Raw genomic sequence first — 15841 nt, forward strand, 5'->3', positions numbered from 1 at the left:
AAAAAAAAAAAAGATTGGGGTTGGGATAGGGCACCCACACAGTATTCAACTATGAACAATTACTTCTGAGCCTTTTCAAGCCATCAAAAGCCAGCTAGTTGACAGCTTTCAGACCTTTCTCCCCAGTCTTCTTCCCCAGTAAAATAAAGAATATTTTCAATAGATTAATGTTTTAAAAACTCCTAACAAAATAAACAAATGCAATTAAAAGTGGCTATGAACTTCACTGCAACTAGCAAACTCTAAAGTCTTCAATCTGCTATAAAACTTAATGTTAGAAGAGGGAATATAAATAGTACAATTGAACATAGCACCTGCAGGGATTAGTTCCAGGCTGCTTATCCAAAGCCTAAAATATTAGTGTGTACAAGAACATTTAGTCTAAAAAGCTTAGAGTGGGGATCAAAGTCTAGTATAAATGGCATTCATTCACTTATTTATTTGAGGCTGAGTCTCACTCTGTTGCCCAAGCTAGAGTGCTATGATGTCAGCCTAGCTCATAGCAACTTTAAATTCTTGGGCTCAAGTGATCCTCTTGCCTCAGCCTCCTAAATAGCTAGGACTACAGGCACACATAATACCCAGCTATTTTTTTCTATTTTTAGTAGAGACATGGCATCCCTCTTGCTTAGGCTGATTTCAAACCCCAGAGCTCAAGTGATCAACTGGTCCCAACTTCCAGAATGTAAAGATTACAGGTGTGAGACACCCTACCCACTCTGCCTTAAGGTTTAAATTGAGCAATATTATTTATACCAAATGAAATTTTACTTTAATAAAGTAAATTGGCTGGGCCCAGTGGCTTACACCTGTACTCCTAGTAACCTAGGAAGCCAAGACAGGTGGATTGCTTGAGCTCAGGAGTTCCAAACCAGCCTAAGCAAGAGCAAGACCCTATCACTAAAAAATAGTCTGTAGCACAGTGGGTAGGACACTGGCCACACACATTCAGGCTGGTGGGTTCGAACCCAGCCCAGGCCAGCTAAACATCAATGACAACACTAGCAATAACAATAAAAAAAAATAGCCAGGTCTTGTGGCAGGCACCTATAATCCCAGATACTTGGGAGGCTGAGGCAAGAGAATTGCTTAAGCCCAAGAGTTTGAGGTTCCTGTGAGCTGTGATGCCCATAGCACTCTACCAAAAGTGACATAGTAGGACTCTGTCTCAAAAAAATAAATAAAATGAAAAAATAAATAAAGAGTAACTGGGCTTTGGGGCAGGTACTTTTAATTCCAGCTACTGGGGAAGCTGGGGTAAAGGGATTGATCTACTTGAACCCAAGAGTTTGAGCTCACCTGATAATAGGACACTCTACTGAAGGTGACAAAGTGAGATTCTGTCTTAAAAAATAAATAAATATATAAAAAATAAATAAAGTATGAACTGTTTATTGGTTAAACAAAAAGACTCTTCAAAACTTGTTTTGGGATAGCGCATGTACTCAGTGGGTAGGGTCCCCGCCACATACACCAAGGCTAGAGGGTTCGAAGCTGGCCCTGGCCAGCTAAAACAACAATGACTGCAACAAAAAAAAAATAGCCGAGTGTTGTGGCAGGCTCCTGTAGTATCGACTACTTGGGAGGCTGAGGCAAGAGAACCGCTAAAGCCCAAGCATTGGAGGTTGCTGTGAGCTGTGATGACACACCACTCTACCAAGGGTGACATAGTGAGACTCTGTCTCAAACAAAACAAACAAACTTGTTTTGGATCCAGGCGCGGTGGCTCATGCCTGTAATCCTAGCACTCTGGGAAGTCACAGTGGGTAGATCACCTGAGCTCGTAAGTTCAAGACCAGACTGAGCCAGAGAAAGACCTCATCTCTAAAAACAGCAGAGAGCAGCTCAAGCACCCATAGCACAGCGGTTACAGTGCCAGCCACATACACTAAGGGTGGCAGACTTGGACCCAGCCAGTCCTGCTAAACAACGACAACTGCAACAAAATATAGCTGGATGTTGTGGCGGGCACTTGTAGTCCCAGCTACTTGGGAAGTGAGGCAAGAGAATCACTTGAGCCCAAGAATTTGAGGTTGTTGTGAACTGTGATGCCACAGCACTCTACTGAGGGTGACATACTGAGACTCTGTCTCAACAACAACAACAAAAAATAGCCAGAAGTTTTGATGGGTGCCTGTAGTCCCAGCTACTCTGGAGACTGAGGTGTGAGAATTGCTTGAGCCCCAAAGTTTGAGGTTGCTATGAGCTGTGACGCCAAGGTACTCTACCAAGGGTGACAATGTGAGACTCTATCTCCAAAAAAAAAAAAAAAAATCCAGAAATGTTAAGTGACTTGACCCAGTTAGAACAGGTAACTAAAACTCAGGTCTCCCAACTCCCAAACCAACAACATTCTCTCCATATCCTAGGGCTTCCCAGATATTGAACACAGCCTACTAGAATAAATGATATAAAATTATTGAGTAAGAAAATACTAATCTAATTCTGGATTTGTTCATAGTAAAGATTTAGGGAGAAAATAATACAGGCCCTGCAAAATTTAAAGCAAAATACCTAATATGAATTAGGTATGGAATTCATACCAAAATATGAATTCACGCTACTTAAAAATATCATTGTTCCCTTCAGGCCAATCAACTCTTTACCATTAAAAACAAAGACAACACCTCCTTCCACCCAAAACGTAATTGTTCCTATTATGAATTTTCCTGATTTATGATCCATTTGCATGATACTGCCACCTTACTATAGCGATTACAGAGCTATTCAGCTATGATCCTATGATAGTAGTGATAAAAGTTAAGTCGTACATGTAAGTAACAGCACGCTGTCAATATACAGTTAAAAAATAAACTTCTTTCAGTTTGTCTTGAAACAACCTTCTTGGTCCAAGATATAACCAGAAGCTGTTGCTTGCCATGCTAATCTTCAGTGTGGCAGACAATATTCTTTTGTGAGCTCCAGCACAGGCCATCAAAGGAGTCCATTGTTTGTGTCCCTCATTTCCACTTCCCTCGGAGCCTTACCTGGGATAGTAGGCCGTGTAGTTCATGAAGAGCTGAGTGCCCGCTGGGTAGTATGCTGTAGAGGGCTGCAGTGCTCGTGGGTTCAGGAGCACAGAGGGCTGATAGATGGCAGCATCAGTAGGAATAACTGCTGTGGGAGTTGGAAATGTGTAGGAGGGAGGAGACAGACCTATAAGCAAAGAGAGAGTCTTTGAGACATGTTTCTAACACAGACATGTAAGCACTAAGCCACGAAGTGGAATATGTAATGATGAAACACTATTCACCAGTACTGTGTAAGTCAAATCCTAAAAGGAGTAATCTATTCTGAATACTTCTTAATATAAGAAACCAAAAACATGAGCTTTGAAGCTAATCTATATCTTCAGACCAATTTAAGAAAAAAATAAAATACAACCTAGCAAATAGCCCTAAAGAAACTAATGCTCAGGTCTTCCTGAGGAGTCAGTTGGTAAGAAGGTGGCTCAGATTAAATAAAAAATGGGCCCCAGTTTCTCTGCCTTCCAGTAAACAAATATCTTTTCTAGGCTTATACAGTCAGACCAGTTGTGGTTCAGTACCTTTCCCATGTGAGGTTAACACAAGTATCCACCAGACCATCTGTACTCAATAGAGGAAGCTGACTGAACTTGGGATCCTGAACTTTACAAGCTTCATACCTAGAATCGCCATATTTTGCAAACAGCAAAGGCCCAAGAATTAAGTATTCTTTTTTAAAATTTCAGATCAATATATGAGTACAAACCATTAGGTCCTAAGATTTCCAAATGAAATGTTAAAGTCAACTGTAGCTGGGTCCTATACCCAGGCAGTGTGTCATATATCCATACCAAACGGGTGGGAAGCTACTCAACTCCCTCCCCTCACCCAAGTGAGAACATTTTCACATGAAAATTTCCTAGATGACTTCAAATTGTCTTTTGTTCTTATGTGTTTCTACGCTTCTGTGGAGATGTATGAGACAGCCACCTGACTCTGTTTACATAAACCAAGGACCAACCTGATGATAATACATTCAACTTTGTATGCCTCTTTCATACTCACCAAGAACTGTGCTACATGTTAGATACCTATAAACTTTTAAATTATGATCCGAAGCAAAACACACAAAATACTATTAAAAATTTTTTTTTAAAAATTTTTTGGCAGGGTATGGAGGCTAATGCCTGTAATCCTAGCACTCTGGGAGGCCAAGGTCATGATTCCCTTGAGATCAGGAGTTGGAGACCAGCCTGGGCAAGAGCAAGATCCTATTTCTACTAAAAACAGGAAAATTAGCCAGGTGTTGTGGCCAGCACCTGTAGTCCCAACTATTCAAGAAGCTGAGGCAAGAGGATCTCATGAGCTCAGACTTCAGAGTTTGAGGTTGTTGTGAGCTATGATAATGCCACAGCACTCTATCCAGGATGACAGAGTGAGAGAGACTCTGTCTAAAATTTAAATTTTTTTTTTGGCTGGGGGCTGGGTTGAACCTGCCACCTCTGGCATATGGGGCTGGTGCCTACTCCTTTGAGTCATAGGCACCGCCCCAAATTTAAAAATCTTTAAAAAGAGCCCACAGAAAGGCCAAAGATATAAACTGAGGCACTTAGGACTTTTGTTTCTTTTTGAGACGGAGTCTCACTATGTGACCCTCGGTAAAGTGCTGTGGCATCACAGTTCATAGCAACCTCAAACCTACACTCTTGGGCTTAAGCAATTCTCTTGCCTCAGCCTTCCAAGTAGCTAGGACCATAGGCGCCCACCACAATACTCGGCTATTTTTTTAGCTGCAGTTGTCATTGTTGTTCAGCAGGCCCAGGCCAGGCTTAAACCCTCCAGCCTCACTGTTACATGGCCGGTGCCCTTCTCACTGAGCTATGGGAGCCAAGCCAGGGGCACTTAAGTCTTATACAGAAAGTGCTCATAACCTCTTTTCAAAACTATTAGGCAATTCATTATAGAATATTGCCTCATTAAGGCAAGCATAGATAGTAGGCATATGCAGTTCTGCTTCAAAACAAAGCAAGGCAAACATTTTTAATAAGCAAAGAGATTAGACTGCAAAGCTTTGGGCATTCCTCAGCTGAAAGAATAGCTATTCTTATATTCCTAAAAGAGAATCAGATCTATAATCAAAGATTAAGATTATAAACATTAAAAAGGTCAATGAGACTTTAGCAACTTTTCTTTGTTAAATTCAACAGGACCGTCTTCATTTGGGGGTTGATAACCAGTTACTACTTTGATTATCTTAGTCTTTGAGATTAGATAAAAAACATGCAATTTCTCTGAATTGTGGTTTCACTGAGTTGTGCGGTTTCTACATAACTAGGCAATCATCTAAACTGTGTTGGCAAGAAAAAGGGATCCACTACAATAGGCGTAATACTAATATTATAAATGGAAATTCTGATTTTTTGAGAAAGAAAACTCTTTCACTAAAAGGGCAAACAGTCAAATTTTTGTTAAAATGTTTTATCTTTGTTTTCGGTAGGTATTAAAGGTAACCTAAATTACAGTAAATTTTTTGTCGTTTAAATATAAGGGGTACAAATGCATTTCTGTTACATGGATGTATCATATAGTGGTGACATCTAGGCTTTTAGTGAAACCATCGCCCCAAAAATGTACATTGTACCATTAATTTCTTTTCCCTCAGCTCGGTGCCTGTGGCTCAAGCACTAAGGCACCAGCAATGTACACCTGAGCTGGTGGATTGGAATCCAGCCCCGGCCGGCCAAACAACGATGGCTGCAACCAAAAAATAGCCAGGCGTTGTGGTGCGCACCTGTAGTCCCAGCTACTTGGGAGGCGGAGGCAGGAGACTCGCTTGAGCCCAAGAGTTGGAGGTTGCTGTGAGCTGTGATGCCACAGCCCTCTACCCAGGGTGACAACTTGAGGCTCTGTCTCAAGGGGAAAAAAAAAATTTCTTTTCCCTCATCTCACCTTCCACCCTACAGAAACATTTTCCTATGTAAAACATGAAGTTTTTTTTGTTGTGCTTTTTTTTTTTTAATTTTAGGAGTAAAGCGCAGAGGGAAGAAGGAAGAAATTAAAGTCTGATGAGCAAAGTCCATAATGACCAGTTTTCCACCAGGAAGAGTTAAGTAAAAGAATAGCACAAAAGTGGAATTTGAGTCACGCATAATGGCAAAATTCCTTTACCTGACAATGCTTGACAGATTATCACTAAAAGAAATTACAAAATCTGCTGACATTATCACTGGTTTCTGGATAGAAGACATACAACTAGGATTGCTTTAAGATATCTTTTTTTTTTTTTTTTTTGAGACAAGCCTCAAGCTATCCCCCTGGGTAGAGTGCTATGGTATCACAGCTCACAGCAACCTCCAACTCCTGGGCTCAAGCGAGTCTCCTGCCTCAGCCTCCAAAGTAGCTGGGACCACAGGCGCCCACCACAACGCCTGGCCATTTTTTGGTTGCAGCCATCACTGTTGTTTGGCGGGCCCGGGCTGGGGATTCGAACCCACCACCTTAGGTGTATGTGGCTGGCACCTTAGCCGCTTGAGCCACAGGCGCCGAGCCACTTTAAGATATCTTAATTATAAATCTTCAAAATTTGATACTCATAAATGATCAACTCTAAGATATTCACCAACAGCAAGCAGCAGGTAAATGGAATATTAGCATTTAGAAACTCTGAAGGACAAAAGGATTAAGCCCCACCAAATATTCTGCAAATTATATTTTATCAAACAGGATTATTGGTATAGGCCCCTCTTTACTAGAAAGGGACCTCCTCCCCCACTTTATTGGAATTGGGAACACAAATCCAGTTTACTTTCTTAGCTTTCTTTGAACTGCATTCCAACCACTACATTCTTTAAACATACCCAATAGGCCTAACAAGGTATGTCTTACTAAAAAGTGAAAATTGCGTATTAGACCCCCAAATGTGTATTTCTTAGTCACTAACTAGAACTAGGTCTCTAGACTACAGGGCTTATTCCTCTCAAACAGGATTCCAGATGGCCTGCACCCAGGTGCCAATGAGCAAGAGCATGGCTTGAAATTAAGCACTGATCCTGTGATCCAATAAAAACTTTGGCTAATTTGTTTACATATTTACGCATTTGTGTTTTTTAACTTGCTCATTCCAGATATCCTGGAGAGCAATAGAAATACTCTCCAGGTTACCATTTTCAAAAAAAATACTTGATGCTCAAAAAGTTAAACACAAAATTTGCTATCACATCAATCTTCTTAAAGCGCAATGTGTTTTAAAAAAGAAAAAAAAATCCAGCCATACTTTTATTTTACCTCCAAATGCGTACACAGATTATCTACATAGCCAGATTGCCTCCCAGAGTCAGTGCTTATCTGGAGCACACTAAGCTTCAGAAATCAAGTGCTTATCACTGTAAAAGCGAGAATATAATTTGAAAGGAGCTATTCGTAGCATCACTAATTATGGGTATCCACAACCAAGGTCTTAAACGATTACCAGATACTACCGATTTCATATGAGAAAGCCTTATGTAACCACCTCACCTGCCTCAGAAAGAACCAGGGATACAGAAAGTTACGAAAGCAGCTTAAGCACCTACCAGCATATAGCGTAGAATAGCGCCAAGACCCAAGAAAAACTTACATGGTAACTTACATGGCGGTGGGGATAAGCCATTTCGATTTAAAGTGCCCCCCATTAACACAAAGTTCATCTCCTCAGCTGAACACTGAAAGACTTCAACATATCTGTCCTTCATGGTTTTTTTATGACACTTCTGTGCAGCCATAAATGCTCTGTCCGCAGACTTCATCTGGATAAAGGCATCTCCTGATGGGCGGCCCTGAGTGTGTGGGGGAAGAATAAAAACAAAAGGAGACTGTCTCCTTCAACAAGGAAATAGTTGCTTACAAAACATGCAAAATGACAATCACCCATAGTACAGTCATTTTAGCCACAACATCTGGGTGACAGTATGATCTACTAAAACCTGACTTGTATTTCATCACTTAATCACCAGAACGGCCCACAAAACCTAGAAGAAACAGTTTTGAGAGCTCATAGCTGACCACGATCCTTTTTGGTTTCTGTTAATTGGTATCAGATGTACACTGTTCTGAAAGAGTCTCTTTGTGACTCCAGTTTCAAAATATAAGATAGTATATTGGGGTTTTTTCCCTTCTGAAAAATCTGAGTAAATATCATTCAATTTGAGAAGGGCTAGTAACAGAACCAGTACTGAAGCTTTACATATCAGCTCTCTTCCAATTCATCACTAACATGCCGAAGTCCTTTTACTTTTCGCTGCAGCCTAAGTTGGAATGTGGTGTGGAAGTAAGGACTGGGAGCTGCCAAGCATAGTGATGGCTAGTGAGAGCTATGTCATCAGCTTTGCCTGGGAGCCCATCTCTCATCCACTCTCTTGCAGCTCCACCTTAAACCTTGGTCAAACAGGTGCTCATAGACATTTTCTATTAGTAATAGCTTAGTAAGATAAAAAACAAGCCTGTAAATTTCTGTTTTGCATAGCTACAGAACTACAATGTCTTAGTTTTATAGACCATGAACATTTTATGGGGGGAAAAAAAAAGACAACCAGTGTAGAAGACTGCTTTCTCATTTTACAGTTTTCCTTAAAAGTCTGTTAGGGACCAAATACGCCAAACTATTACCATGCAAGTTACCATAAGAGTTACCAACTACCAGGGAAATTAGTAACAAACCCAGTCCAAGATGGAAACCTAACATCTTCAAGGCAGCTAAGAGCTTATCTATCATCAAAGAAGCATTTTTCCCCAAGTGTAATCACCATAGGTCACATGGGTCATGGAGAGATACATCTATCCACTGTTGTTAATCAAAGAGTAATGGGCCCAAGGTTATTAGAAAGGGAGACTAAAAAAGAAACCAAACAATTCCCTGACGATACTGTTTTGTGGAGAATTTTATTCAAAGAACTCTTACCAGTGAATCATGCTTAGAGGGTCACACAACAAGCTGTATAACAATACTGACTTATTATGAGTTAGAATGGGCACGTGCTGGTATAGAAGAAAAATAGTATAGAAAGCAAGGGCTCAATGTTCTGATTTCTTTTGACTCTTTGTATGTAATATCATATGCTTCCCAGTAAGACAAAGTAATGAAAGTGATCAAATCTCTAAGCAAAAAGAAAATGTGGGAGTTAACTGTTTAGAAAAAAAAATTACTATTCCCCATACTGGCCTATATTCAACCCATAATGGTCAAAAAGTTTTATTTTCAAAAATTAATACAGTATTGCTTTTAATAAAGAATTCCAAGGTTTGAGGCCAGTATCTGCGGCTCAAAGGAGTAGGGCAACAGCCCCACATACCTGGAGGTGGCAGGTTCAAACCCAGCCCCAGCCAAAAACTGCAAAAAAAAATAATTCCAAGGTTTTAAATATAAGACCTATGGATTTTTAGAATTTTATCCTGGGCTGGGCTTGGTGACTCATGCCTGTAATCCTAGCACTCTGGGAGGCTGAGGCAGGTAGATTCCTTGACCTCACCAGTTTGAGACCAGCCTGAGTAAAGTCAAGACCACATCTCTACTAAAAATAGAAAAACTGAGGCAAGAGGATCACTTGAGCCCAAGAGTTTGAAGTTGCTGTGAGCTATGACACCATAGCACTCTATTCAGGGCAATAGCTTGAGACTCTGTCTCAAAATTAAAAAAAAAAAAAAGAAGAAGAAGAAGAAAAACAAAAAACTTTTATCCTGCTGAAGATATTGAAAATATTGTTACATTTTCTATAAAACTAATCTTACCTAAATAAAAATCAAATGATACCAAACTAGGAAATACTTTACATTTGGAAACTAGAAAAAAGATCAGTTAGATTTTAATAGAGGCTTCTCAGCAATCCATTCATTAATACATCTGAGAGCCTATTATGACTCACATCCTGTTCTAGGTAGTATGGACAGAGTCCTAATTGAATTTTCTGCATCTTGCTGAATATAATTTCATGTCTAACATATACATGAAATAAAATGCACCATTTCTGAACAGTCTGTGGATACAAAAAACCGTGGAACACAGGCATGCTTATTCATAGTACTTTCACACTATGGACCACAGAGTTAAAGAGTTTAGTAGCAGAACAGAAAAAATTATATAGACACTATTAACATGCGTGGCCCCTACCTTGTGCTATTGATAATTTGATGTAAGATAAAGGCATAGAACTGAAATTGAGTTACACGAATGGTAGTGGTTTTGTTTTAGAGTTCATCCTAAAGATTGCTTGTACTTACAATAAAATCTTTCCTGAAAGATTTAGTGTATTACTGACAACTATTTGTATGTTTTTATTGGGAAAGAGCTTTTGCATTTCCCAAATGCATTGCATTTGCATTAAGTAAGAATAAGTACGTTTTCCGTAAGTGGCTTTCTTACCTGGTGATTCAATACCATGTGAACACCGTGGGTACGAATATCGGTGGAGAACTCCCCCAGGAAGTCCAGGATGTCCTCTATTGTGGCCGCATAGGGAAGACCGCGAAGGCGTATACAGTCTCTAACATTTGTAGGAGGCACAAATTGCTGAGGTAGTACTGGAATAATGGGAGGGGTTGGAAGTGGAATGAGAGGGGCCGAGGAGAATCGATTCAGCACCTGTACTCAAAGCAAAACAGAAGTGATTTAGCATCTTGCTTCTTCTTTGCTGTCTGCAGACCAGCAATGGCATCACTGCAGAGGTCTGTTAGAGATGCAGAATCTCAGCTCCACCCCAGATCTAGTAAATAATATGCATTTGAATAAAATCCCCAGGTGATTAAAAAATGCATTTAACTTTGAGAAGCAATGATGGAGAACCAGATTCATGTATTTCAGCCATGAAAGAGTGATACTACTGTCACCAAACAATGAGTCATACACCACACTCAATGCAACGCACTTATATTAAGGTAATGTCCGTCCACAAAAATGTGTATGTACCTTGGACAAATATCTTTAAAGGCTGCCATTTTCTTTTCTTTTTTTTTTTTTTTTTTTGCAGTTTTTGGCCAGGGCTGGGTTTGAATCCGCCACCTCCAGCATATGGGGCCGGCACCCTACTCCTTTGAGCCACAGCACCGCCCTCAAGGCTGTCATTTTCATTAAAACCTGGACATTTCACTAAATGTGAACTTTTGTAGTAGTTTATAAGATTTCATTTCACTAGTGTTCCCCATAATATCATTTTCATACTTTACCTCCAGACCCAAGAAATGGAATGACCCAGGCCAGACACAGTGATTTGTGCCTGTAATCCTAGCATTCTGGGAGCCTGAGGGGGGAGGATCCCTTGAGCTCAGGAGTTTGAGACCAGACTAAGCAAAAGCAAGAGACCTCATCTCTACTAAAAATAAGAAAATTAGCCAGGTGTTCTGGCGGGTGCCTGTAGTCTCAGCTACTTAGGAGGCTGAGGCAAGAGAACTGCTTGAGCCCAAGAGTTTGAGGTTGTTGTGAGCTAGGTTGATGCCACAACACTCTAGCCTGGGGCAACAGAAACTGTCTCAAAGAAGGATAGAATGACCCACAGTCCAAACAGTGACTGTGGACTATGTTAAAATGTTACTACTGCTTAATAGCACAAGGCAAAGTAGCTGAATAACATAGAAATGAAAAAAAATCATTTGATAACCATAAAGATAAACAGCAACACAGCAATTTTGTTTCCATGTGAATTTGAGAAAAAAATAAGACAGCATCTTCAGGATCTTAAATTCATAGAATTCAGTTATCTTAAGAACACGTGATAAGAAGTCAGGTGCATTTTGGACAAAGGATTGATCCTAGGTAAAATGCATATTACAAGTCCACTTTTATCTAAATTTAGAGCATGTCCACTAACTCATAATAGAGGAGGGAGGGAGGTCCTTGTGCAAATGCCATTTGTGGCATCCCCAGGTTTTCTCATCACCTTAACTATTGCCTCCATTAATATCCCATAAACTGAACATATAGAAGAATCAATGAGTCCTTCTCTGAAATATGGACTAATTTCCCCACTCACACCCTGTTTAGTTATCTAAGTAAGAGGTGACAAAAAAAAACCAAAAAAACAAAAAAACCACAGCACAGCCAAAGAAGAGCTGACAAAGACATAGGAAGACTTAAATTATGCAAACCATCCAAATGCAGCACAAACAATAGGAAAGAGCAAGAATAGGAAAAAAAAAAAACCTAAGACAGACAGGAAATAGGGCAGGTACCTTATAATACCTGTCAAATAGGAAGTAATCAAATATTGACTGAATGAAATGATTATTAGTAATGCAGAAGACAGTGAAAGAACTGACTACTCCACACTTGTTAAATCAGTAGAGATGGGAGTCGTGGAGAGAGCGCACACCCAAGACCCCCTTAGGATGGAAACACAGAGACAGCCTATTCTATTTCCAGACCAGTCAATTCTAGACCTTGGTTTTCATGAAACTGTTCTTCCGGTTTAAAGAACTAAAACAAAGTCTGTATTTTTGCTTCTTGTTGGGAATAATGGATATAATATTTGCCCTTGAAGACATGTAGCCTATTTTAGAGATTCAAAAAAACAATTTTATTTTTAGTTTTTTTTTTTTTTGACATAAGAGTTCAAGCTGTCGCCCTGGGTAGAGTGCCATGGCATCACAGCTCATAGCAACCTCAAACTCTTGGGCTTAAGTGATTCTCTTGCCTCAGCCTCCCAAGTAGCTGGGACTACAGGTGCCCACCACAATGCCGGGCTATTTTTCTGTTGTAGTTGTCATTGTTATTTAGCTGGCCCAGGCCAGGTTCGAAACCACCAGCCTCGGTGTATGTGGCCAGCGCCCTATCCACTGAGCTACGGGTGCTGCCCAGAGATTCAAAATTTTTCATATACATTTTCAACAAGGTACAGATTTAAACTACACTGACCCCTAAAGACATGTTCACTTGATAAGTAAAAAATAATTGAAAGGCCTGAGATTCCTATAGGTGGTTTCAAGCCCAGACCTTACTTAGTACACGTTGGGGAAGTGACTACCCCATTATACGTCTTAAACAAATAAAACTCTGAATTCTAAAAGCTAGTAAAATAGTACAGAGATCATCAGTAGGAAAAAAACTGATAAAGACTTTTGAGAAATAATTTGGCAAGACATTAAAAACCTTAAAATATTGGCTCGGCGCCTATAGCTCAACCGGCTAAGGCGCCAGCCACGTACACCTAAGGTGGCGGGTTCGAATCCAGCCTGGGCCTGCCAAACAACAATGACAGCTGCAACCAAAAAATAGCCAGGCGTTGTGGCGGGCGCCTGTGGTCCCAGCTACTTGGGAGGCTGAGGCAGGAGACTCGCTTGAGCCCAGGAGTTGGAGGTTGCTGTGAGCTATGCTACGGCACTCTACCCAGCGGGACAGCGTGAGGCTCTGTCTACAAAAAAAAAAAAAAACCTTAAAATATCACAGTCAACGTATTTGTGTAGGAATTTCTTATGGTAGGTAAAAAGCAGTCTAAATGTAAATATAGGAATTGAGATAATTAAAGATAAAGTTTTTTAGAAATGAATAAACTGTCAAAATATTTAGAACCTTGGTGCGCTGAGCATCCAAGGACTAACAAACTGGTTAACATACAGAGGTGGCTGATATAAGGATCTAGGCCTACTGTATTGACATGTACATGTCGTACATGTCTGTGAACGTCAGGTCAACTTGAGGTTCTACTATATAGAGTTTTCTTTTGTTTTTTTTAAATCAACTTTTTTATTTTATTGATTTATTAATTTTGCAGTTTTGGGCCAGGGCTGGGTTTGAACCCGCCGCCTCCAGTATACGGGGCCGGCGCCCTACTCCTTTGATCCACAGGCACCACCCTACTACATAGAGTTTTAACAGAATACAGAAGTATAGCTACAGCAGTATTCCAACTTTATAAAAACACTGTCCATGTGCGTACAGGGCAATAACACACTATTTTTGGGTTTTGTAATAAATCCTGTCTTCACGTAATTATACTTTCTGTATTCTCCAAGTTTTAGTTTAACATAATAAAGGATTATATTCAGAGAGAAACCGAAATGAATGCAAAGATACCAACATACTCTGACAGACCAACCTGTTGAACTTCAGCTGCGGTGCTCCTGAACAGTTCGATGTACCTTTTCCCCAACAAGTCCTTATGCTTCCTCAACGCGTTCTGTGCGTATTCCTCACAAGCAAAGAGTACAAAAGCATCCCCTGTTGGCCTACCATCTGGGTAGGTGACAAAGAGGATGCCTTCTTTCCCACCAGTAATGGGACAATGCTGTCCAAAGAAGGCCACCACTTCTTCAGCTGTGGCAGTGAACGGGAGCCCCCGCATGCGGACGATGACTTGATTTTCCTTGGAGAGAAACTGGGCTACCTCATTTGAAGTACCTAGGGAAAACAAATATTAGGAAGCATGGAGACAAATAGTTAAGACATCAACTTCTTCCAACTTAAAAGACAGTTTCTGACAATGTCTTGCATTCATAATAAAGACACTAATTCCTACCGAATTTCTAAACATCCTAGGAGAATACGTCTGCCAAATTTCAAACTCTTCCCTATTTTTATAAAACACCCTCTTAATCTAGAAAGCTGGCTGGACAGTTAAGTCCTGGACCACAAAACTGGACCCAGGCATTGTCTCCATGACTTGTTTAGGAAGTATATAGAAGACTTAATTGTCATGGACACAATGCCGGGGTCCAATTTTGGCTTTACTGTTTACTAAAATAAGACTTCCCTAAAACTTAACTGTGCCTTAGTTTCCTCGTACATAAAACTGCCTACCTCATAAACGATGAGAATTAGGTAGGTAATTCTTTGGGTTTTGTCATTTCCCTAATTACTTTATTAGGAAAAATTCAAACACACTGAAGCAGAGATAATATTATAAATATACAGGGTGATCTGATTTCAGTATTTATCAACATTCTGCCTAAGACAAAGCATTGGAGCCAGACACAGCAAGTCACGTCTGAAACCCCAGCTATTTGGGAGGCTGCGGTGGGAGCATTGCATTACCCTGGGAGTTTGAGACCAGCCTAGGCAACATAGCGAGACTCTCATCTCTAAAAACAAATTTTTAAAATAAAAATGAAGCATTTTAGACATGTTGCCATGCAGAAAATACTCACTATATATTCCTCAAACTCATACACTACTAGTAAGGTTTTTTCCTTAATAGCAAACTCTTATATTACCCACACAGAATGAAATCCAGGCTACGATGTGAAAACTAGTTAACTCTGTCATTTAAAATTTGTAGTGCATCTCTCATGGAACCCACGGATCCAGGTAAGAGCAGAGCAACCACAGGTACATTTATCCCCCACCGATATCAAGCACTGCTTTGGAACTCTGGAAATCCATTAAACTTGTAGCCCTGAATCTTTAAATCTCAGGGTTTATTTAAAGATGAATGAGAACAAAATTGTACTAGTATATTGTGTAGGCAAGATGCTGTTAAAATTTTTAAGTTGCAAAAATTTTCACTAGAGCTATGTAAATGCAAGTTTATAAATGTTCTTCACATTATCCCAATATGACTTGACAACCCATGTCAAAGACTTGTTAAAAAGGTCTACGATTCTTTGATTCAGCTACCCTATTTTTAGAGAATGATCCTTATGCATGGCTCATACAGAGACTGAAAAATATTCACAACTTACATAAGCGAAAAATTGGAAATAAGCTCTAAATGCCCAACAGAGATGTTTAAAAACATTATGACATACATAATACTGTGCCTTAATTAACACTTAAGAAAATTCAGTAACATAGGAAGACATTCATGTTAAAAGGAAGTTATGAAACAATATGAACAAACCAATAGAAACTTACAAAGAAGAGATATATATAGAAAAAAGATCAGACAAAGCATAGTTAACTTTGTTTTTTTTTTTTT

The 15841-nt window shown here is 39.8% G+C and overlaps 1 protein-coding gene across 1 annotated transcript in view; it reads right to left on the reverse strand.

Annotated features, from left to right (window-relative positions):
• Nucleotides 1–15841, reverse strand: part of ESRP1 (epithelial splicing regulatory protein 1) — a 64631-nt gene that overhangs the window by 23164 nt on the left and 25626 nt on the right. The window contains exons 10-13 of the mRNA XM_012809555.1: nt 14024–14325; nt 10360–10578; nt 7594–7780; nt 2988–3156 (exon numbers count right to left, since the gene is read on the reverse strand). Of these exons, the coding sequence (XP_012665009.1) occupies nt 2988–3156; nt 7594–7780; nt 10360–10578; nt 14024–14325 (877 nt within the window). The remainder of the gene's footprint in view (nt 1–2987; nt 3157–7593; nt 7781–10359; nt 10579–14023; nt 14326–15841) is intronic.

Source organism: Otolemur garnettii, unplaced genomic scaffold (genome assembly GCF_000181295.1).
Source record: "Otolemur garnettii isolate 467f Iridium unplaced genomic scaffold, OtoGar3 scaffold00004, whole genome shotgun sequence".
Taxonomy (NCBI): Eukaryota; Metazoa; Chordata; class Mammalia; order Primates; family Galagidae; genus Otolemur; species Otolemur garnettii.